General features: G+C 39.3%; 1 protein-coding gene across 3 annotated transcripts; it reads left to right on the top strand.

Moving 5' to 3' along the window:
- The first annotated feature begins 1,258 nt into the window (after nucleotides 1-1,258).
- On the top strand, nucleotides 1,259-22,079 carry LOC117289548 (RNA-binding protein 39-like). 3 transcript variants are annotated; one of them, XM_033770696.1, is made up of 15 exons: nucleotides 1,259-1,389; nucleotides 4,523-4,613; nucleotides 5,126-5,170; nucleotides 6,923-6,978; nucleotides 8,196-8,414; nucleotides 9,219-9,386; nucleotides 12,354-12,468; nucleotides 13,041-13,133; nucleotides 13,590-13,787; nucleotides 14,319-14,384; nucleotides 16,261-16,465; nucleotides 17,538-17,680; nucleotides 18,150-18,298; nucleotides 19,513-19,697; nucleotides 19,998-22,079. In XM_033770696.1, exons 2-15 carry the CDS (start codon nucleotides 4,545-4,547, stop codon nucleotides 20,102-20,104), a joined length of 1,818 nt encoding a protein of 605 aa, XP_033626587.1. In that variant the 5' UTR covers nucleotides 1,259-1,389; nucleotides 4,523-4,544; the 3' UTR covers nucleotides 20,105-22,079. The 3 variants fall into 3 exon arrangements, with proteins under 3 accessions (XP_033626587.1, XP_033626588.1, XP_033626589.1); XM_033770697.1 differs by having other exon boundaries at nucleotides 4,526-4,613; XM_033770698.1 differs by lacking the exon at nucleotides 5,126-5,170.
- The last annotated feature ends 1,697 nt before the right edge of the window (nucleotides 22,080-23,776 follow it).

The following is a 23,776-nucleotide window of genomic DNA, read 5'->3' on the forward strand; positions in this document are numbered from 1 at the left end:
GAACGTGTGCAGATAATTACCCACGTTCGTCCTAGAAAAAAACAACCGCCATACACCGGGGTCGACCCATGGAAGCTAAACAAACGCACCCACGGTTTAACATGTGGGGGACACCTCTGGGGGACAGAATCGCGTGCCACGCGTTTTTTTTTTGTAATTTTTTTGGGGCGGGGGCCAGGGGGGGGGGGGGGGTGTGATTTTAAGCAAAATTCAAACCAACCGGACGGGACGACCTGACACAAATTTAAACCAAATATGAGAACCTGTGATTCAAAATCATGTTTGATTGGTTTTCAATAGGCTTTTTAGGATGTTAAAAAAAAAACATCGGTTGCTAATAATTTTTTTTATATGTATGGTGCACTAGTGTTTTTGTGTAAAAATTCAATCTGATAAAGCGCCCTCTTGTGAATCGACTGGCGTTGAACAAATAAATTATATCTCCTGAAATTAAAAAATAACCCGTTTGCAATCGAAATAGTGCATGTAAATTGACGCAAAACCGGAGTCAAAGCAAAAAAAAAAAAAAATAATGGTCACCACGTTTTCACAGGTTGGATTTGGATTTAGGGTGGTTTGAAAATAAGGCGATGATGTAGACTTATGTTACATCATGGAGGTAAAAATAGCTTACACTCAAGTGCCATGTCTGTCGTAATTAATTATCAATTCAGTATACAACACAATTGAAGGAATACAATAAGAAGTTGTTTAGGCATTCGTCCAAAAAACAAAAGCACTTTCTTAAGTGTACCAAATTTACAACAACTTTTAAAAATATTCATATTTATGACAGTTGTTCCACCTGGGCCGTATCCCGTGTACCACCACCGCACTGCGTTTGCCCGACTTGTGGCATAACGTTTCATTGATTTAGGGCTAAGAACATTGCAAACAAGATGTACACAAATAATCAAATATTAGTAAACTATTATACATAAAACAAAATATTTTGTAAAAAAAAAAAAAAAACTTTTAATTCCTGGCGAAGTTCGGGGAAACCCGTCACGCTAACGTTGTAAACAAGATGTAAACAAATAATTAAATAATTATTAATGTCTTTTTTGTTTTACAATTATACATACATTTTTTATTTAGATTAAAATTTTGGTTTTAAAATTCTCCTTTTACTCTTGGCGAAGCTCGGGGAAACCCGTCACGCTAAACAAAAACCCAAAAGATTTTCACAAGTGTAGTTTCTGGAACTGTGACGTCACACTCACGCATGCGCATAGTATATAGTGCAATCAGCCATTTTGAATGCTACTCAAAAACGAGAACAGAGTGAGCGAAAGCGTTGAGCGAGATACGAATTTGCAGCGGCCGAAACAGACAGTAATTGCATCTTTAAGAGAGACTTAGATTTCCTAAACGATTCAATAAATATCGGTAAGTTAAACTTCAGAGTTTTCTTTTCAATAGATGACAAAAGAACGATGTTTTGGGGGATATTTGGTTGAGTGTTTTGAGCGAGCTCGGGCGTCATGAAAATAAATCGTTGAGTACGTGTGTGATACGTGCACTCGGTGTGAGTTTCCATCATAATTTGTTCGCGGTAATGCACGATAATTCGCTGTGAATGTCGTTAAAATATTAAAATTGAATTATATCCAACATCTAGCAATATTAAGGAATTTATATGATATAGTTGAAAGTTTGGATGGTTTTCTGTCTCCCTAGATAAAAAGGATTGAAAATCAAATCAATCTCGAAATTTCTAGGAATAGAGATGGCTTCAAAACAATTTCTTTTCTGCCTGGGAAAGATTTGCATATCTGCCACGAATTTTTTCCACAAATTTTTACCAATGAAAAAATATAATTTGAGGGATATCTCTCCGTATGGCGCCACCACTTTTCCACTCATTTTTACAAAAAGGATATCTCATAGCTTTTTTATTGCAGTAATTGTAAATTAGATACTAGAAATACTATTTAATTCATAATCAGAATCATCATATTATTCGATTTCGGATGAAAAAGTGGTGGGGTCATTTTTATAATAGGCCTATGGAAACTTTTCCCATTTGAGTAAACAAGATACTGAAAAAGTGGTGGCACTGGCAGGATTCAGAACCAGCAATAGTTTCCGCATGGCGCCACCACTTTTTCGGAAAAGTTTCCGTATGGCGCCACCACTTTTTCATCCGATATGAAATAATATAGTATCTTATTTACCTCAATGATAAATCCCTTTTTGTAAAAATGAGTGAAAAAGTGGTGGCGCCATACGGAAAGTTATCCACTTTTTCATTCGTTCTGAAATAAGAATATCCTTTTTGTAAAATTGTAAAAATGAATGAAAAAGTGGTGGTGCCATACGGAAAGTTATCCAGTTTTCCACAAAGGTCACGGTCAGATAGTTCAAGGTTTCAGGTATCAGTGCAAAAGAGTTGGGCACAATCAGCCAAGAATCAAGATTGGAACATTTGTTGCTCTACGTCAATAGGAAACTCATTTTGCACGGTGTCAGGACACTTCGTACCTTTGCCACTTTCGTAGGCCTGGTTAATATCCGGTTAATGGCGAATAGGTTTTCATATCCATAATAAGGCCAAACAAAATAATATGTGTGTTTCCGGTTACCCGACCGACCCTAGAAAAACACGCCGACCCTACGGAATTTTATACATTTACAGACAAAATCAAATAAAACAACCCCGATCCCACTCCCCGTTTGACAAAATACCGCACGATTTTAACGTTATTATATTTGATGTTTCTTTTTTTCTAAAATGTTTTCACATTTATAATAAAGCATAAGAAAATACACATTTTCTTACGAGAAAAGACGTTGTTGATCCATGGTTGATCAAGTACTAGTATTGCAACGACTGACGGACGACGTGTGTAGCGTGTGTTGGGAGGTCGCAGCATGCATTTACATGTGCGAGTTCGTAATGCTAGCAATCCGTTAATTGCACTGCTCAATCTTGAGATTGCACAACAGATGTTGATTGAGCGATGTACGCCGACAAGCTGCACTACGCCCTCGCATTTGCGCCGCCTGGAAGCTAGCTAAAATTCCCACGTGACACGTCGAGTCTTGTCTCAATGCGTTTATTGCCGGTTCGCGTAGATTTTACCAATAGAGGGCGTTTTATCTCACTGTATTGCATTGTTCCAAAACGACCTCTAGCGTTCAATGTTTCTTGTATTTTGTTGCCGCACGCAAAGTAACAACGATTACAGGCGTAGAATCTGCTTTTGTGTTACGTGAAATTTACAGACCTCGGAACGGTTGCTTTTTGGGGCTTATTTTCTGTGTCATTTTAAGAGATTTTCGAGTCGAACTTGGACATCGTTGAATTTACATGCAAGGGCAAAAATATTTTTAACATTGGTTCCTACCCTAAGTTTTGAAGCAATAATATTATTCAACAAAATAAAATGTGTTTTCGTCCCTACCGACCCTAATTTTTTGGCCGTGGAATAGGAAACACATATATTATTTTGTTTGGCCTAACCGCGAATGCCTTTTTTTTCTTAATCGGATATTCGCATAGGGCGCGAATAGCTATTTATAAACCGGATAGTTCTGTAATTACAACCAAGTAACCGGATATTCTTGAATATCCGCGGACGTCGGGCGACAACTGATAGGAATATTTTGTCTGAATCCTTATGAAACTTCTATTAAGACAGCTTAAAACAGCATAAATTAAGTATTTAAAGTCACCTGGAAGTGGTATTTTTTTAAAATAAAGCTTTTGTCACTAATATATGTGTTTTGATGAGTGGAATGTGAATAAACAGTTAACTAAGGTTTTAAAAAATCAGTTCTTATGTTATTTACAAATTTAAGAGTAGACCCTGACCCGAGAGGGCGCTGTTCGTGACGTCAATCGAGGCAGACTTTGCCTGTAATCACAGAGTAAACACAATTGCAAAGTACATGTATGGACCAAGTCGTGAGTTTGTACGTTTCAAAAAAAAAATTTTTGTTTTTTTCCGGCAATGCCGACCAGGTGTGTTGCTGCTGAATGCAGAAAAACACTTTTTTAAATGTACCAACTCACGACTTGGAGTACATGTACTTTGCACGTGTGTTTACTATACGCATTGCAGGCAAAGTCTGCCTAAATTGACGTCACAAAAGGGGTAGGCGGAGTCAGCCCCCAAACAACTTTGAGGGTTACGAAGTGACTCAGCTGATGGTACGAAGTGACCAATTTGGTTTCGGTACGAAGTGTCCCGAAGGTACGAAGTGTCCAGGGTAGAAGTGGCAAAGGTGCGAAGTGTCCGACATCCATTTTGCACAAATATTGGGCAAAGTTTGAAAGGGAATTTGCAGAAAAGTGATTTGGTTGCATGCACAGTCGGGTATGGCACAGATTGTTCTTTGAATGGGGCTAGTGTACCTCCAGTTTCCACCTACCCACATACCACATTATATTTTTGTTTTACAGCTTGCTCTTAAAATATTATCTTGTGCATTTTTTCTGTATATTATCTTTTGGTTTCAACATGAATATTATTTCAACAAGTGATCAAAGTTTCACCCCCCCCCTTTTTAATCTCAGCAGGGCGCAGTTGCTTGTCACAATGGCCCTTTATACAGCGGATGATTTTGACGTTGAGGCTCTCCTGGAAGCTCCATACAAAAATAATGAGGTAAATTTACTCAACACAAAGTGGTTAATGTCAATCGTGTTTTTCAGTAAAGACTTAAAAACTTTTCTGTAAATTTTAACTGATAAGTTTCTCAATCAATTGGTTTAACATGAGATGCAGACATGAGAGTGCCCAGTTTGTGTGATTTTTTTCCAATGTTAGGCACTTTAACTCGCTCATTCGTTCCACTTGTTGACCAAGGGGCAGTGGGGCACCATGGCAAACGCTGGGGCACCATGGCAGACGCTGGGAAAGGCGGGGAGCTGTGTCTGTCTTCAGTGTTGGGGAGAAGGGGTTTCCGCCTGTCCAGTCCCTAACAGTGTTGGGACTTCTTCTGGCAACCCTTGCGTCCACCAACCTCCCCTGCTCCTTGTTTTGGGTAGGGATTGGTGCCCATAGACATGCACTTGAAGCATACCTCTTTGAAAGTAGTTATATGATTTTTTTTTTTTTTGACGTTGGGACATTTCATTCATTTAAGTAAAAGTGTCAATTTCATTCTTTATTTATAGACCTCCATAGGCTTACTCCACAGCAATGGGTCCATGTTGACAGAGGTAGAGTACACGCTTAGCTCCCATTCCCCACGGGAATGAAATTTGAACTGAAACCTCAATGGTATTTCAAATAAAAAGGTGGTCTTTTGAATAATAATTTAGGTATTTTTTCTTCTCAAATAGAATTTAGACATTTGTGAGTAGATAGTTTTACTGAGCTTGATTTCTACACTTGATTCCGACATAATAACCAAAAATACTTTAGAAGCATGGTTTGATTTCATTGTTCAATTGTGCAAATATTTTAAAAGTAGTTGATTTAGGCAGTCTTTTTGATGTGGGCAGTCTATTTGATTGATAGCATTTAAGACAATGTTTACTTGGGAGAAAAACTTAATAAAAAGTAAAACATATTGACTACAGGTACTCAACATTATTAGGTTCGTAGTCAAGGGGTAATTTTCACAAAGCACAAAGATGAGATCTCGATTACCGTAGTGATTTGTATTGCAACATAATTTTCACCGAGAACAAACGGACTATTCCAAATAATAAAACATAATAGATATTATGTGTAATGTTTGCTGGGCCCAATTTCATGAAGCTAATGTACAGAAAACTTTTTTTAAAGCAAAAACAGGTTACCAGCCAAAAAGTCATATTGTGCAATTGCTCTGACTGGAACGCCTGTCTATACTGGGAACTTTGCTAAGCAGACGTTTCTGCTAAACAAGCTTTTGTGAAATTAGGTCCAGGTTTAAACAGCCAATGGTTAAATGGGGGGGGGGGGGAGTTGGTTAAGAACTCATAGTGGCTGTCATTTTGAAAGGGTGTTCAGAAGGGTTGGTTTGGGGGGGGGGTCGGGTGAAATCTTATACCACTGCGTCCAGATATGAGGCAATATCACTAAAAGCTCTCCCATCCCCTCTTGCCGTAGGCTATGAGAAAAAGTCATCACCAGCCTTGGAGGAAACTTGGTGTTTAGCGTCATCTTCATGGAGTCTCTACCTTCTAAGATCTTCAATTTATCTGATTAACAAACTCCCCCGTCCCGAGCCCCATGAAACAGATTATCATGTTATAATCATATGCAGAAATTCGGTTTGTCCCAATTTAAAATCAACATGTTTTGTTCATTCATGTTTAAGCCCTTTAGAACAATAACAAATTCATCCGCCCAAACGTTCAGAGTTTATTATCATAATTTAATTTTGGATACTTTTATGGACAAATTTATAGTATGCCTTGATATTATCATTATCAATATTTTGTTGTTGATCAGTATAAATAAGATTATCAATTCAAACATCAACTGAAAGAAAGTATTTGTTTAGAGTCCCTTGTCCTCAAAGTTTTCATTTTACTGTTTTAGATTGATTACTATCAAGTGATGATTTTCCAGGATTTGTATAACGGTAAGTTGCTAATGGCAAGTCCAGTTAGCAATTACGTGTAACCCCCCCAAAAAGCAAGAAGGAGTTGTTTCACTTGCATGGACAGCAGAAACAAAAGCTCTCAAACCAAAAAGTATACATTGAAATGGCCGTTGCTGCACATAAACGCTCCCCCAAAACACGTCAAAACCACCCACAGTCTTTGTGCTGAAGAGTTGTGTTATTGGGCCACAAAGTTTGCAAAAATGTTTTTGTTTTTGGTTATTGATGTGCATTTGTTCTTTTTTTCCTCCCCCTTTTCCTCCTTCACTGTGTTCCCCCCTTGTCCCCGTCATTCCTAAATGAAACCCTACACACTACCCAAATCTGCTGTCGGCTGGTGTTACCCATAATGCTGTTGTATTTTGGATGATCATAGGAAGAGACGACCAACAACGGCTTGACCGAGAAGAAGGAACCCTCCGTGAAAAAGAAGTAAGTACCAAACATCTCTCCCTTTATAATCATCTTCTCCCTGTTAAACTATGACTGTATGGTAATACTGCAATTTAGGTACTAAGGATGAAATTGGTAGCAGGTTGGGCGTTTATAGATAATCAAGATATAATTGATGAAGGAATTGAGATTTGCATTGAAATTTGTGGGCTTTTGTAGAAAATGATGCACTCTCTGTTTTTGAGCAGGTCTGTTTTACGCAGCGTGTACTAAAGGTAAGTCGTACACTTGTGATCTTTAATCGGCGTTTTCTTTTAACTCCAAATGGTATGTGTACTTTGAAAATGACTGCATAAAACTATAAAGTGTTGATTGATGTCTGCTGTTTTGTAGGGAAGCAGTGACGATATTTCATTTCAATACAGTCATAGTTTAACAGGATTTAAAATTACTTGTTCTTTTTGCCTTAATTTGAACCAATTATCTGACCTGGGCTACATGTTTGTTGTCGCAGATTTAAAGTGACTTAGCCCATTGGCGTGTGCTGAGCAGTGCCCACTTTCGGCAGATCCAAGGTTGGACGTCTTCATAACGGGTACTGGACATGTTCCGACTGGCCCCCCCACCCTTGCAAACCGATGTCTGAGCCTACATTGGGTTCAAGCCCAACTATCACTAATGATCAAAATGTGCCATTAGCTGGCGAAGTGTTTGAAGTCAAATCCAGAATGTGTGATATTGTTGGGTTTCTGTGTCCCATCCAAAGCGTAAAGTGTACTTGGATTGTAATTCTACTCCCATGTTGTTAGTTGTGTTGAAATTTCAACTCCCACAAAAAAATTCTTATGATCACATAATAAAGAAGTTAGAAGTTTAGTGTAATAATAAATAATAAAGCACTTTTGTCCCGCAAGGCACGACACTCATGGCGCAATTAATAAAACAGTTGAACAGAATAACAAGTACTGAGTACTTTAATGTTGAAGCTAACTAGTCAGTTTCATGCACTTACAAATTTACTCCTTTAAATAAATATATTTGTCAAAGTACACTCTGCAAGTTACATCATCTGAAAAAGATCTACCAAAACAAAATCCCCAAACTGGTGTAATTTTAACCCATTTGTTCATCCTTTCGTTATTTTCGCTGACTTTTCCCCTTGTAGTTGCCTTTTAGAAATCTTTGATCTATTGGTATTGCATTGAAAATGATGTAACCATTAACTTAGTAACCATTGCCACAAATGATCCAACCAGACAAAGAACCAGCCGAAGCCGCAGTCGCAGCCGAAGTCCAAAAAAGGAACGCAGCAGTAAGAAGAGCAGCAGCAGTAGCAGCAGACGCCGCAGTCGCACGCCTGAGAGGAAACGCCGTAGTCGCAGCAGGGACAGGGGGTCATCCCGCGTTGACAGCTACAGAGAGAGGGATCGTGACCGAGAACCATACAGGGGACGAGGAATTGGCAGATATGGAAAGTAAGTTGAGCATTCACAGTAATTTTACTCCTTATAGAATTAGTGACAAGGCTTTTGTTTTAATCGTAAGCTTTTATCAACTGGCCCCATGTGATTTTATAAGACAACGACTAAAATAATCAATTGGGTAAATAAGTGCTGGATAGTAACGCTGTCTGTTCCATTACTTTTGATTCGCCCTCCTGCCTAACTGACAAACAGTAGAAAGCCATGCACCCAATGATTCGTGTTTGAAAGGGTAGGGGCACCTAGACATTTTCTCATTGGTAAAGGGCACCACCCTTTGAGGAAAGTGTAAATATCGGAGCATTTCAAGGGCACCAAGTCAATTACCAGGGGGCATGGAGGCAATCAGGCCTGCTGGAAGGTATGGTAGGTTTTGGCAGACTATGGTACCAGTGCCAGTTTTAGAAACGGAATAAACCCATGCACCCAACGCTAGCCTTGAAAGTATGGTATTTTGTGGCAGACCGTGGTACCAGTGTAAAACTAAGCAACTGGTAGAAATTCATGCACCCAATGCATGCCTGGTAGGTATGGTACTTTGTGGCAGTCTGTAGTACCAGTGTCAGACTGTACAAACAATAGAACCCCATGTATCCCAATGCTAGCTTAGAGTGTAAGGTACTTTCTGGCAGTCTATGGTACCTGTGTGTAGGTCTTTGACTATGAGGCCAGGTCTTTAACTGAGGCCATGTCCGATGCAAAGTAGAGTCTTGACATCTAGACTCTCATTTTCTAGGTCTCATTCTGTGTTGTTTTCCTCGTGAGATTCTAAACTGTAGTTTGTGTTGATCGTTACAGCACTCGCGATAGGAGGGGTAGGAGCAGGTCACCGCCCCCTGCAGGTCCACGCCGAAGGCGTAGCCGCAGCAGAGAGCGACACAGCAGCCCCAATGATCCCTTTCATTGGAGAAGAAGTCGATCCAAGAGCAGAGAACACCATGGCAAGAGGCGGAGCTCAAGCCCAAGGTAAATTCAAACTCTTAAGAGAGAACGGAAATCTGAAATATTACTGAGGTCTATTTTTTTCTAGAGCAAGGAACTAGGGGTATACTCTCCTGCCCAACTGAAACTAAGTCCAAAGTCCACACGCCGCTATTAGTGCACTCTCATGTCCAGAGGAAATTGTGGAGTCTAAGTCCACCGTACACAAGACTTGAAGTTTCCAAATAAATGTAGCTGGACAAATGAAAGATGCCCATGCACCCAACGTAGGGTTAACCTGCAACCTGTTATCCCTTAAAAGGAGTTTTTTGCAGTAATCAACAAATACAGAAGGTGTGGTATTTTGTGGCAGTCTGATTACTGTGTTCTTTGAGAATTCCGCTGGGAAACAAGTGGGTTTTTTGACACCCCGTCAGCGAGACATAGCAGTGGGTTCAAACATGGGTTAATTTCAATTAAATAATGTTTGATGACAAACTGATTCAAAGTTGTAATGCAGTCAAAAGTGAATCAACAAGTACAGGCCTTCATTTTAATAAATCCGAGGAGAGCTGTAAATTGCTCTCCTTAATTCAAGAAAATGAATTAAGGAGAGCGTTTTGCTCTCGCTAACAAAACCCAAGTTTAATGAACACGTACTCAAGAAAATGAACACAAAGTTCACCAGTTGTTTAACTTTTTCTTACTCAATTTAATGAGTTTACTTTAATCATGAAACAACTTTTTTGCAATCAAAATGAATGTTTCGATAAATTAAATAGACCCCACAATTATGTATATCCCCCAGGCACCCCCCCCCCCTAAAAATAAAAAGTTTGCTTATCCGCTGTTAATGTTGCCACCCTTTGAGAAAAAAAAGAATAGGCCTAAGTACAAAATATGGCAGAGAATGAAATTGTCTTAACTTTATAGTAATTATCTTTTGTGAATTTGCCTAAAGATAACAGAAAAACTGTGTCCGCTATTTTTCAATTATTTTGTTATTTCTTGGGGCTTGTTTAATACTGTAGTTGTCTGTAGCTCTCTCCAGAGCAAAGAAACATTCTTGTCTGTGGCTGTGCACATCGGCACCGTAGTGTGTACATGTACGTCAGCGTAATCCGTATTGGTATTATGAAGCAGTGTGGGGAACCACCGACTGCTGCCGATCGTCGATCGCGCCACAAAACGACCGCGACTGATTAGCCTGCCTTGGTACGGCCAGCTTCACATACTGCACACAGGGCCGACCACGGGCCATACTTTTGTACACTTGTACTGGACATGCAGTACATAATTATTATACACAGTGCAAACTTATCCATATGCATGAGCTACAACACCATGTGTGCTTGTGATTGGTCTGGAAAAATATCTGCATACAATGGGTAGTACGCGGGATCTTCCATATGCATCAGTACGCGATTATGTGACTTGTGATTGGACCGGCGTTGCAAGCGCCAAGAATGAAGGACGCGCGCTGGCAGTAGTTGTTGCAATGGCGCTATTTAAAATGTACGAGGGGTTTGAGGGCTGGGCTCGAGAGCTGGGCGGGCGGGACTTGAATTGGAGCCAAAAATATCCTTTGGGTTGGGGGGGGGGGGGGGCATACAATTACTTGCGGGTGCGTTCGATTAGATTTCCCGGGTCGACCCAGATCTGACCATCCCCAGTGCGTATGATTAGCTTTGACGTCAAAGCTGTGTGGGCCCGAGTGAGACCCAAGTTCATGACGTAACGGCGAAAACTTTCTCAATGGCCACCATTTTGTGTGTAATTCAGCGGGACATTTTTTATGAAGTTTGACACACATTTTCGCCATTAAAACAGCGTTTTTGTGAGCAACAAGTATTTATTATTCGAATCAGTGTACCTTTTTATCACTGTGGGGTTGTAAAAGTGTTTAAAGTTGCAGGTATATCTTGAGAATAATTATTTGACGATGTTTTCATGAATCCACGAAAAGTATCGGACGAAATGCACAAAATGGGAGTAGTTCCGGTCGGCTGTCCCTTGGCGTTCTATCTAGCTCATGTCTTGGGCTTGTCCACGAATTCTTTTATCCTGCTTGATTTTGTCGATATATGTCCGACAAACCTTACACCAAATTTTGGTTACCATGACCCTGTCATTTATTGGTGCCGTCTCGTAACCATAACTTTCCAAATTCCACCTCAAGAATGTTGATAATTGAACACTTGACATCTTGATGTCATAATCCAGCATAAGCAAACAAAATTTTCACGTCGAGCAGCATGGGGCTCTTACTGTAGTTTACTGTGCATGATCCCAGTTCCTTTCAATTGTTTTTACTCCAAAATGCGTTTGTCCAGCCAGGTGGCCGGAGATCCCCCCCCCCCCCCCTTTACGGCATACTTTTATCATGACAAAATACTTAACCAATCATGAGCGTGTATTTGCGGTACCACTCTTTAGTGTAAGAGCCCGCCCACCAGTGTGGAATTCTATAGGCCCCACACAGATACGTCTGTGTGACCGGCTGCGGTAAACATCAAGCACGTGCGCGCAAAAACACAACCAGTGTGGAATCGCTCACATTCGTCTGTGTGACCGGCTGCGGTAATCATCAAGCACGCGCGCACGCAAACACAGTCAGAGCAGACTATAATAGGACTCGTTTGCCACTGCCAACTCGCAACATTCAAGTGGCAGCAGGCTTATAAACTCCGAGATTCAAGCGGCTTATTTTAATCAACAATTAGGGTATTGAAAAAACATGCTCTTGTTAAATTTGTAAGGAGCGCTTTTTTTTGCTCTCCTTGGAAAACATTAAGGAGCGCGGAGGAGCGCGAGCGCGATCGCGCTCCTTTAAAATTATGGTCTGCAAGTATGATCAATTTTAAATAAGACTTGAAATCTTGTGTCTATGAATAATTTTGCCAATTCAAACAATGTTTGATACACTTGAACACGTGTTAATTTTATATAAATGTTTTTTTTTCTAATGTACTAATTGGTAATGTGATAATTTGTTTACATCCCCCATTCTAGTAAGGACACTGAGCTTCCTGCAGAGACTAGGGATGCCAGAACAGTGTTTGTCATGCAGCTATCACAACGAGTCAGGGCAAAAGACTTGGAAGAATTCTTCTCGTCGGTTGGCAAGGTAAACACACGAAGACCAAAGCAATCCAGAGCAGCTGTGTCACTGTAGCTTCATTGACCCTTCCTATGAAAGATGTAAACTGTACATCGCGCATGCCCACTATAAATACTCATTTGCGAATTTGAGGGATCATCAGGCCTTTTTGTATCAGGCTGATGGTGGCACGACACAGGGGTTTATGCAGCTGCCTACTGCACAAGTAATTAACGTGTCAACCAATGGTGTCTGTATGCATGCATGAATGTTTTGGGCATATTTCAGTGACTAGGTGAATTGCATTGCAAGTAACGACTGCTGTTGGTATCAACCCACACAAACAAATTATTCAAGGACAAAAAAAATGTGGTCTAAATATTCACGACTCTGCTTACCGCAGAATTTGCTTTACGTAAGCATCGATTTCCTCTTTACAGCAAGCTTTGCAGTTGGGCCCATTCCCTTTACTCAGTGTATAAAATAAAATTCAACTTGGGTTGTCGTAAGGTAATTTGATTTTTTATGCCAAATTTCTTGGAGATATTAATTAAGCTGACTGTTTGAAAGTGAAATGTTTGGGTTTTATTTGTCGACAGGTACGTGATGTTAAGATCATCTCAGACCGTAACTCAAGGCGTTCTAAGGGTATCGGCTACGTCGAGTTCATGTCAGATGAGTCCGTCCCTCTGGTGAGTAGAAAAGTCGACTGAAATTCTCATAAGCAAAAGTGATTTCTTTGCAAAGCAAGCACGGCTAGTTGGTTTCACCAATAGATATTCTTCTTGTGCTTATTAGCTGCTCTGGCAAAGTAGTCGGAACAGCCATGTCAGGGACTCGGGCTGACACTTTGCAGGAGAGAAACACTAGAGCGAGAGTCTGGTGCTTTGTCCGCTAGGCTACGCCAGGCCCTATTTTTGATTTCACCAATCCAAGTAAGCATTGGTGTTTTAAAGGGTCTTCAACTTTATTGTGTTTTTCTCGACAAATTTTCTCACTGGATGATTTGTTCTTGTATTTTTCATAGTCTGTGAGCTTTCTGATTGAAGCTAATAATTTGTCAAAGGGAAAGTCTTTTTTTGTGTGAATGATTTAACAAGTTTTTGTTTTCAGTTGGCTAAGAATTCCCTATGTTGCTTTTTTTCTAGGCCATGGGTCTGAACAACCAGAAGCTGATGGGTGTACCGATCATCGTTCAGCCCTCCCAGGCAGAGAAGAACCGTCTCGCCCAGAGCAACCAGACACTGCAGAAGGGCGGAGCTGGCCCCATGAGGCTCTACGTCGGCTCACTTCACTACAACATCACAGAGGAGATGCTCAGGGGTATCTTTGAACCATTTGGAAAGGTGAGACATAGTTTTGTTCATCGTTAACGATGAACAACATAGTTTGCATTTACCAACAATCCATAGCTCCAAACCCAGCAAGGTAACCTTGACTGCACAACCATAAGCTTAAATCCTGGTCCCATAACGAGAATGATAATGATAACAACGCATAGAGAAGGCATTCTATTGGTTGACTTGCTTATTCAACCAATTGAGGGTGTGGATTGAAAATTTGTTCGTTCTCGTTATCGGGGCCTGTGTGACCGGGCCTTTACAGAACAAACCACTAGGACGGTTACTTGCCTATAATCATTTTTACCCAGAACAGTTGGGACATGGAAGTAAACTCAAACAGTGTGCCGTAGATGCCCCAAACCACATTGACTTTTAGGAATTTAGTTTAAGTTCTTTGTTCATCATTCCTCTAAGAATATTTAGGTGTACCAACTAGATTTAAACACCATGAAACAGTATCTGATTTTGATATGGTTCCAATTATTCTTCCTAAGAGATTAGTCATAGCTTGTGTTTTTTGTTTCCGTCATATAGATTGACAACATACAGTTGATGATGGACAGCGAAACTCATCGTTCCAAAGGATATGGCTTCATTACGGTAAGCTTTTATAGGGATGAACAATTTCTGATGTGAACTCAGTCTATTTTATTGATGTCTGTGCAAACTGTGCTGATAATACAGAACTTAATGGTCACTTAACGGTTAAATTCAGGCAGAATGGATAAACTTTAATTTTTTATCTGTTTCATTTTGATTTGTAGTTTATATTTGTGTGTGTTTTAATTAGAATACAGCATCTTGTCACCGCATCTGTAACTTTGCAACTCTGCAAGTATAGTGAAATTTTGGTGCTCGGTTACCGCTGGCCAACTATCCGAAATTAACCGGATAGTTTTTTCGCCGCTAGAGGGCGCTTTCTAAAATAAAAAAAATAAAAAAAAATAAAAAATATTTTTTTTGCCGCTAGAGGGCGCTGTTCGTTTGTGAATTAGATCTTATGGGCGGATTGATATTAGTTTTAGACAGTGTCACTCGATTCATTCATAAAAATAACCGGATCTAATTTAAAGATGGCGATTTGCTTTTTCTTTTGATCGTTATTAACTCTACATGAAAGAAAACTTTCATAACCTTTGAACAAATTACGTCAGAAATGTCATTGTTTAAACTCTTCACGGAGGTGAGCATAGTTGCTACTTAATTTATGCTGTTTTATGCTGTCTTAATAGAAGTTTCATAAGGATTCAAACAAAACATTCCTATTAATTGTCGCCCGACGTCCGCGAATATTCGGATATTAAAGAATATCCGGATATTAAAGAATATCCGGTGACTTGGTTGTAATTACAGGACTATCCGGATTATAAATAGGTATTCGCGCCCATTGCGGATATCCGGTTAAGAAAAAAAGGCATTCGCGGTTACGGATAGGAAAACCTATTCCAGGGCTCGAATTTGGGGGAAAAATCCACAAGACCGGAGGGCTTGTTGCTCAGAATTTTTACTGGACCGAAAGATTTTTTACAAGACCAAAATTTTGTTAGGAAAAAAAAAATTAACACGATAGAACAGCAGGCCTTTTTCATCCTTTAGGAGGTTTTTTTTTGCTGTGAAACCCAATCAATAAAGTTCCATATACCTACTTCACATCATTCTCGCCGCCTCAAAAAAACAATTCCGATTTGACAGGCAAATCACCAACAAAACACTGCAACGTGCAGCATTCATAAAAAGATCGTCATAAAAAGATTGACCAAAAATTTGACAGCAGTAGTCAGAAGCTCATCACTGTTGGTAGCCATACTTAGCAAGACGTTTGGCAACAAGACCTTACTTTTAATCCATGCAACACAGGGATGTGTGGTATAGCAACCAGACCTTTTTAATGCAAATTCAACACTCCTTTGTAAGGTATCAGACTTTACACATGGTCAGTGGTAAACAAACATCGCTGTACTAAGGTGTGCCGCCGCGCCGGGTACCAATAACATAACTCCCTCGTCCCCGCTCGCTCACTCCCCGGGTGCATAAACATAAATGGTTTGAGACTAGATGTACAAGGTGTGGGCATGAGTAAACTGAATGGAAAACTTGTATGCAGCGTGATGCACGTGAACAAAGGACGGATTGACGTTCCGCAGGCGTGCTCAGAACACTGATTTGACGACAAGTAAAACAAAAACTTTTATTTTAAATGAGATTGAAATACATTTTTTAATGAAAGATAATATATTTCATATAATTATTTGTAATAGTAACTCAATTAATATGCATAAAAAAACACACAAGACTATAAAGTTTACTGGACCGAAGCTAAAATCACTGGCCTCGGGCCTGCGGTCAAGCGTGAAATTCGAGCCCTGCTATTCGCCGATAACCGGATAGTCGAATTATTCACCCAGGCCTAACCATGACTAAGCGTTGTTAGTTTCTTAAGCCCAGTATTTGATAGTCGTTATTTCTTTGATCACAGTTCCACGATGCCGATGATGCCAAGAGAGCCCTCGACCAGCTGAATGGCTTTGAGCTTGCTGGCCGCCCAATGAAAGTAAACCATGTAACGGAGAGATCTGAAAATGCCCAGGCGGCGTCCATGCTAGACAACGACGAGCTGGAGAGGACGGGTATCGAGCTGACCACCACAGGTCGGCTGCAACTCATGGCTCGGCTGGCTGAAGGTGGGTAGATTTTCTGACATAGTGAAATGTTTTGGTCCAATAATGCCCCAAATATGCATACAAGTTCTGATGTTCTTTATACTCTGATTTCCCATCTCTTCCCCTTCAGAGGTGTTTTTAAATATTATTTATTGAAGTAAAAAGTATATGATGCATTATCCATGAATATGTAGGTCATTCTTGACACTTTTTCTTACATTTTGGCTGAAGCATGCTCTATTGAGACGAGTTCTTCAGAATGTTTTCTACTTGGTTTTTTCCCAGGTTCTAGATGCCCTACTGTGCAATTGGAGTGTGGTTTTCTCTTGGATTTTTTTTTGTAAAATGAAATTGATGTTTGTTTAAATATTTGTTTTAAAGACAGTGGACACTATTAGTAATTGTCAAAGACTAGTCTTTTCACTTGGTGTATCTCATTATATACATAAAATAACAAAACTGTGAAAATTTGAGCTCAATCGGTCGTCGAAGTTGCGAGATAATAATGAAAGAAAAATCACCATCACCCATGGAGTTGTGTGCTTTCAGATGCTTGATTTCGAGACCTCAAGTTCTAAGTCTGAGGTCTTGAAATCAAATTCATGGAAAATTACGTCTTTCTTGAAAACTACTCCACTTCAGAGGGAGCCGTTTCTCACAATGTTTTGTACTATCAATCTCTCCCCATTTCTTGTCACCAAGAAAGGTTTTGTGCTAATAATTATTTTGAGTAATTACCAATAGTGTCCACTGCCTTTAATGCAAATCAGAGTATCGGACCGATGTGCTAGCTTATGCATAGGGAGAACCCTGTCAATATACTTGTTGTATTTTAAGTTTGGTAAATATTATGTATTGCTTGTATGTTTTTGTATTAATTACTTATTTGATTGCTCTTTTACTTCTTAATTGGCTTTTTTGTGATGTTTGTTTGTGTGGTTAATTATAATTAGTATCAAATATAATATTGAAGTCTTATAATAGCGTACATATCTACCAACAAGGTACTCAAGGCGCTTTTTATATACATTTTTACAGAAAGATCGCTTCGTCTTCGATTTCACAATAAGTGCTTTTTCCAACTCTGTTTCAGGGACTGGTTTCCAGCTTCCCAATGCCGTAGTAGAAGCTCTCAATCCCCTGGGGCAGGTCCCCATCGGGCCAGCTGGAGGCGCTGCTGCCCCTGGGGCTGGTGGACAAGGGGGGCTGGCCACTGTCAGCCAGGCTACACTGCATGTAAGTTTCCCACAATCAAACTGTCAAGAGCAACAATTATATAATAGTATAATTGGGTTATGATATTCTCCCTACTTCAGACTGATTTGCCCTAGGGAAAAATCAGATATTTTGTGATGTGATTCAATAGCCTGAAATGTCTATTAAAGCCTACACCATGTGTACTTCAGGACAGCCCCTTGATAAAATGATATTCCTTTTTTTCACCACCAACTATCATGCCTGATATAACTCTTGCAAAATTCCCCCCAAAACAGCAACAAGATTGTACTTTTTCTATGGGGTGGGGATGAGCTTCAGTCAAATTTGCACATCACATCAGTAGCCCTTAACTTTTGTTCTAGTCATTGTCAAAAAGTAGTTGCTAGTTCCTAAGGTTAACTTTTATTCTGAACTGAACGATTTATAGTTACTTGTAGTGCCGAGGGAGCTGACGTCATTTAACGGACCTGCAATTTTTATCCCACAGGCACAGCTAGCAGCAGCCCAGCAGCAAGCCGCTGCTCTGGCTCATCAAGTCACACCAGCATTACAACAACCTACTATGGCTGCAGCACCCGCTGAGCAGCAAACCAACCCACCTTGCTTCATGTTGTCCAATATGTTTGATCCCACAACGTAAGTCCACCTACTTCATTCTCCATGTTCCTTTGGGAATAGATTTCTCCTCTCCCATTGTGCGGCATAGTTCTCATTTAGTCGGTCCAGGGGTGGGTTATGACTAGTCTTATCTAGAGTTGGGACGAATTACTCATCTAACGTAGGACTAGCCTTACGTTTTTAGTATCTCCTAGGACTAGTCCTAAGCTACAAGTCCTAACTCTTTGTGAAATCGACCACAGCTCCAATGTCATCAGCCATTTACTTAAGCCCTGCTAGTATATACATCTTTCATTTTCTTTTGTTATGTTTATTTTTTTTTACCTGTTTGTCTTGCCTCCTTTGTAGTTTGTCTGTCTAGGCTGTCTTCTACAAACATTGGCCTAATCTGACAGTCTCAGGCATATTGCTTTTTGTTTTGTTTGGTATACATAGACTAAATTTTACGTCACAACTGTGTTTTCGCTGCGATATTCGCAAATGTTGTCTTGAATTGAATCAAATTGGTTTTCAACTGTATCCTTGTGTTTTATATTTTCAATTACCTTGGCCTTGTTTGTATTAAATTATAATAACTATTATTGATTAATATTATAATTTCAATTAACATTTGTACAGTGTTGTTTCATCAATATGTAAATGTTTATCTTGGTATTGTATATTTTAACAGCTGGTTCCACTGTCGCTGTTTTAATGTTTTACTTGTCCTTTTTACAGCACCATGTGTATTTGCTCTTTAGTTTTGTTCTCCAATCGGCTGAAACATAACAAATTTTTAGTCAAGTCTCAATTAGGATTATCCTTTCTGATGAACCTTTGCTGGGTTTGCCCTTAATGTTTTTACAAGGCAACAGGAATAGTTAGCTTAGTGTCTCACTGGTCCGACAGTGTTTTCACTTGTCCACTACTTTCATTTTAAGATAGGGAAGCTTTTCAACACTAAACTAGCCAGTCGGACCATTTGTAGAGAATTTTGACTGGTCCTCGGGTGTTTTAACTGGCATTAGGCCAGCAGACCACAATAAGGGCAGGTGTTTCAATTTGCCCATGTTTTTAGCTTTTATTTCTATTGTTAAGCGCATTCAGGAATCGGTGATTCGTAATGCGCTTTATAAATGCTGTTTCTTATTATTTAATAATAATAATATTATTATGAAGAGAGAATGATGCTTTGTACATTGTGTACGTTTTTAAAAAACTCATGTGTATTTTGTTTGATTTTTTTCCCCCAGCGAAACCGTATCTACTTGGGAAACTGAGATCCGAGATGACGTGATCGAAGAGTGTAACAAACACGGTGGGGTCCTACACATCCATGTTGATCGTACATCTCCACAGGGTAACTGCTACGTGAAATGTCCCAATCCTCAGGTTGCCATAGCAGCGGTCAACAGTCTCCACGGGCGATGGTTTGCAGGTCAGAATATTTTTGAGATAATTTGACCTAACTTGCACTTATTCCCTCCATTTACAAATTCATCTTCACAGACCTTATGCAGCCCAGATTTAGAAGAAAAAAACCAATTACTGTTGTTTACCATCTATGCACCATTTATTTTAGTGATAAATTTAGCGTATTAACACAGCTTTTTTTGCCAATGTCAACCCCCCCCCCCACAAGAAAAAATATGATAAATTATGATAATCATTTAATATTTTGCTGTTGTAAAAGCTGTTTGTTTAAAATTAAATTGTTTCACTTTTTATCTCCCCTCAGGCAAAATGATCACAGCAGCATTTGTCCCCCTCGCCAATTACCACGCCATCTTTCCAGATTCAAGCCTCACCACGACGCTACTGCAACCCTCGTTGAAAGGTTTATAGAAATCTATCACAGCGTGTTCTGTGTCCTTCATTGCATTGGATCCAGATGTGACAGAATTTTCCAACAATTGTGTACAAATATAAGAAGAACTTTTTATTAGCCGTGGGCTTAGTTTTGTCCTGTGTGGTCTCTGTGTGGATTACATTTTTTTTTTAAATGTTCAAGACTATTCTCCATCCAAATCTACACAAAAGTGTTGTCTCTTTCTTTCTGGCTGGGATTTCATTTAGAGTTAATTGTGAGTGTTTTTAAAATAGTGCAGACCTGATGCTTGTTTTTGAAAGGGCAAGGGTGGGGCGCATTTGTTTTCTTTGGTAAAGTGCACCTCTACAAGTAAATTGTAAATTTCTGTTGGGTTATTTAAGGGGCACCGGAGGCCATAACCTCTCTTGCCTCTATGAAGTATCGGGCCTGATAATGCATTTTTGTTAATGAATATTCAATACAGGTATGATATTTTTATGTTTGGTTTGTTATGTGTATTGAATGAACTTTCGTTTCTCTCCATCTTGTTTTTCGGTCAAAGACAATGAATATGTGTAAAATAAATTGAACAGTTAATATTTTAATAGTCACAACATGATTTCATGTTTTCATGTGTTTTCTTTCTGGACGGCATGATGAACGTTCATTCACAAAACGAAGAGTGTTATTTTCTATTGTGTACGCAAGTTTTCACAAAATCAGCTTGATTGTTTAATTGGCAAACATTTTTAAAGCATTTCCATTTCTAGGTATTTGACTGAAAATTCTGCCCTCAATGTAATAATTTGTCATGAATAGTTTTGGTTTAATTCTTCTTCTTTGTTTTGTAAATTTAATCCTGCCACGATTGGAGTGTAAATATTAAAGGAGAGAGTGAAAGTGTACAAAGTTAAACGAAGGGTAATAAAGGTTTCATTAATTAAAAAGCAAAACAAAAAGGCAAGCCATACTTTTGATATATTTTTTAACGGTGTTAAACGTTTTGGTCGGATTAGTATTTAGGTGGTTTGTTTCCAGGCATGGGGTTTCATTCATGTGATGTGTTTGGAGAAAGGAAACTTTTTGGAGAAAGGGACAATCTAGTCGGAAGATCAGAAAGTGTATTAATTGACCCTCATACTGTTGGTCCATTTAACATCATCCACTTTAAGTGCGTTCGATTAGCGTCCCTGGGTAGACCTCGCGTTGCTCACTTTGGTGAGCCCCTGAGCTAATTGAACGATCACTCACCCACTCATGGTGACGTCGTGCACCTCGGGCCAGCCCCAAGTGACTCAATCCACAAGCAGGGCACTTGGAATGACATCAAAGCTGTTTGAACGTAGATCGGGGACGACCCAGGGAAGCTAGTCGAATGCATGTTTGTGAATAATGAACAGTATAATTATGCCAGCCTGCTTGTTGTAAATGCATCTACACAGTACACACGCAAGCTTGCAGCTGTCGGGGGCCCTGCTCTACGGGTTAAACTAGTAATATATAGTGGTCCTAATATGGCAAACTATTTGTGATTCGCATGATTTGTTGACAGATGTACATGTGTTGTACATCAAAAGTTACGTGTGGCACAAATTGTATTCTTCACAAAACTGTTTGGGAATGAACCCAAAGCTTCTTGACTGGTTAGCAAGACTTGTAACCTCAAACGTAGGGATTGTGGCACTGCAGGCATGTATTGGCTTTTAGGGTCTATAGTGGAGTAATTTTGTGTCATCACTTGAATTGAGCTTTGAGTTTAGCAGTGTTAACATTAATGGTATTATGCAGGTTGACTTGGCAATGTAAAAAATGTGTTGTATTATATAAAACAATTGTAGCATTGAACTTTATCTCAGGTCACAACACAATCAACAGCTGTTTCATGTACACATAGATAGTGTCAACTGCTATTTCATGAGCGTGTGAATATATACTTTGATAATTGTGGGGCATTGGATCAGTTAATATCTTGCTGAATTCTGGAAAATAAACTTGTACATTGAAAACAAACGCTGTGTGATGAGAATATTTCAATTCATTTGAAGTTGGTGAAAAATTTATGTGCAGCTACTTTTCTAGGTTCCCAAATAGCGCTTTATTATCACACCCCCTAGGGGCGTGTCAAAGTGCTCATTGTTCTGTTTTGAAGGCCAGTTTATGTTTTGATATACCCATCACATTTTGTAGATCAAGTTTTTGGACATGACATGAATCCCTACTCGCACTGTGAATGAAAATATATGTAATATGATTACCTGTAGAAGTTTCAGCTTCATTGGTCTTCAAGTTTTTTAGAAAAAAAAGGTGAAAATCACTGATGTTTTCATGAGAGTCGAGTAAATACCAGTAGAGTGGTTAGTACATTGTACATGCTTCCAGTGCTGAAAATTATTTGTGACATTTTTTTTACTCATTTCTCAAAAACCACAGTACCTCGGCAATATTTTAAGGGAAGATTTTTTACCATCATTATCTTCAAACCCTGTAAAGGCCGAGTCATGCTGCAGCAATAACGAAAGCGGTGCAAAGAGAACGTATTCTATTGGTTGAATTGCTCGACGCAAAATACACGCACACGCTCATTCAACCAATTGAATGGGTTTGTATCCTACTAAAAGTACACAAACCCTTTGAAGGGGTTAGCAATGTCTGATGCATTCAGCAGCCACTGCCAGACCCGGACATACAAGGGCAAATCCAAAGCCTACGAGCAGCCTTTTGCTTTGTATTAAACCATAGAGTAAGGAGAGATCTGTCCTTAATCTATGATTAAACTAGTGTGTACAGCACAGAGGAAGAGTTTTTATAGGGATATTCAAACCCCTTCTCAAGCAATAAGTGTTCATGAGTGATACTGTAACTGAAAAGATTGGTTTGCCTTCACAACGACTTTTGTTGCAAGTTACTTCCTTTTTGTATTGCTTCGATACTATATATACACACAGCGGACATTACCAAAACCCAGCAATGATTACTTCCTGTACAGTCATCCATGTATTGTACATGTTTGTCATTGTACAGTCAGCTGGTTTGACAAATCGATAAAAAGCAGATGAAACAAGTATTTATACTATTGGCCCCCAAAACATGGTCCCGAGGTTACCCAAATGCTATCTTTTGTTTAGAGGTTTGAATTTATATTCTAGGCAAGATGAGTATAGAGTGGCTTGCAGCCATTGGACACTTTCGGTTAAAGTCACCTGGAAGTGGTATTTTTTCAAAATAAAGCTTTTGTCACTAATATCTGTGTTTTGATGAGTGGAATGTGAATAAACAGTTAAAGCCATTATACACTTTCGGTAAACAGTATTGTCCAAGTCCCACACTTCGTGTATCACAACTTATATATAAAATAACAATCCTGTGGAAATTTAGGCTCAATCGGACATCGGAGTCGGGAGAAAATAACGGGAAAACCCACTCCTGTTTTCGCGCGTTTCGCCGTATCATGACATGTGTTTATAACAAATCCGTAATTCTCGTTAACGAGAATTTATATTGTTTTACCGTTTTCTCAAAAAGTAAAGCATTTCATGGACTAATATTTCAAGAGAAGTCTTTCACCATTACCTTCTGTAAACCCTGTAAATTATTTGTAAATCTGTGAACTTTTTTTTTTTTTCTGTACCGAAAGGGTCCAATGGCTTTAACTAAGGTTTTAAAAAATCACTTCGTATGTTATTTACAAATTTAAGAAGAGACCCCGA

Source organism: Asterias rubens, chromosome 4, assembly GCF_902459465.1.
Source record: "Asterias rubens chromosome 4, eAstRub1.3, whole genome shotgun sequence".
Taxonomy (NCBI): Eukaryota; Metazoa; Echinodermata; class Asteroidea; order Forcipulatida; family Asteriidae; genus Asterias; species Asterias rubens.

Excerpts from the sequence above, each read along its gene's own strand:
- LOC117289548 (XM_033770696.1), top strand. The coding sequence starts at position 4,545 with ATGGCCCTTTATACAGCGGATGATTTTGACGTTGAGGCTCTCCTGGAA. Across the intron at positions 8,415-9,218 it reads GGAATTGGCAGATATGGAAA|CACTCGCGATAGGAGGGGTA; the intron begins GTAAGTTGAGCA and ends TGATCGTTACAG. Across the intron at positions 12,469-13,040 it reads TCTTCTCGTCGGTTGGCAAG|GTACGTGATGTTAAGATCAT; the intron begins GTAAACACACGA and ends ATTTGTCGACAG.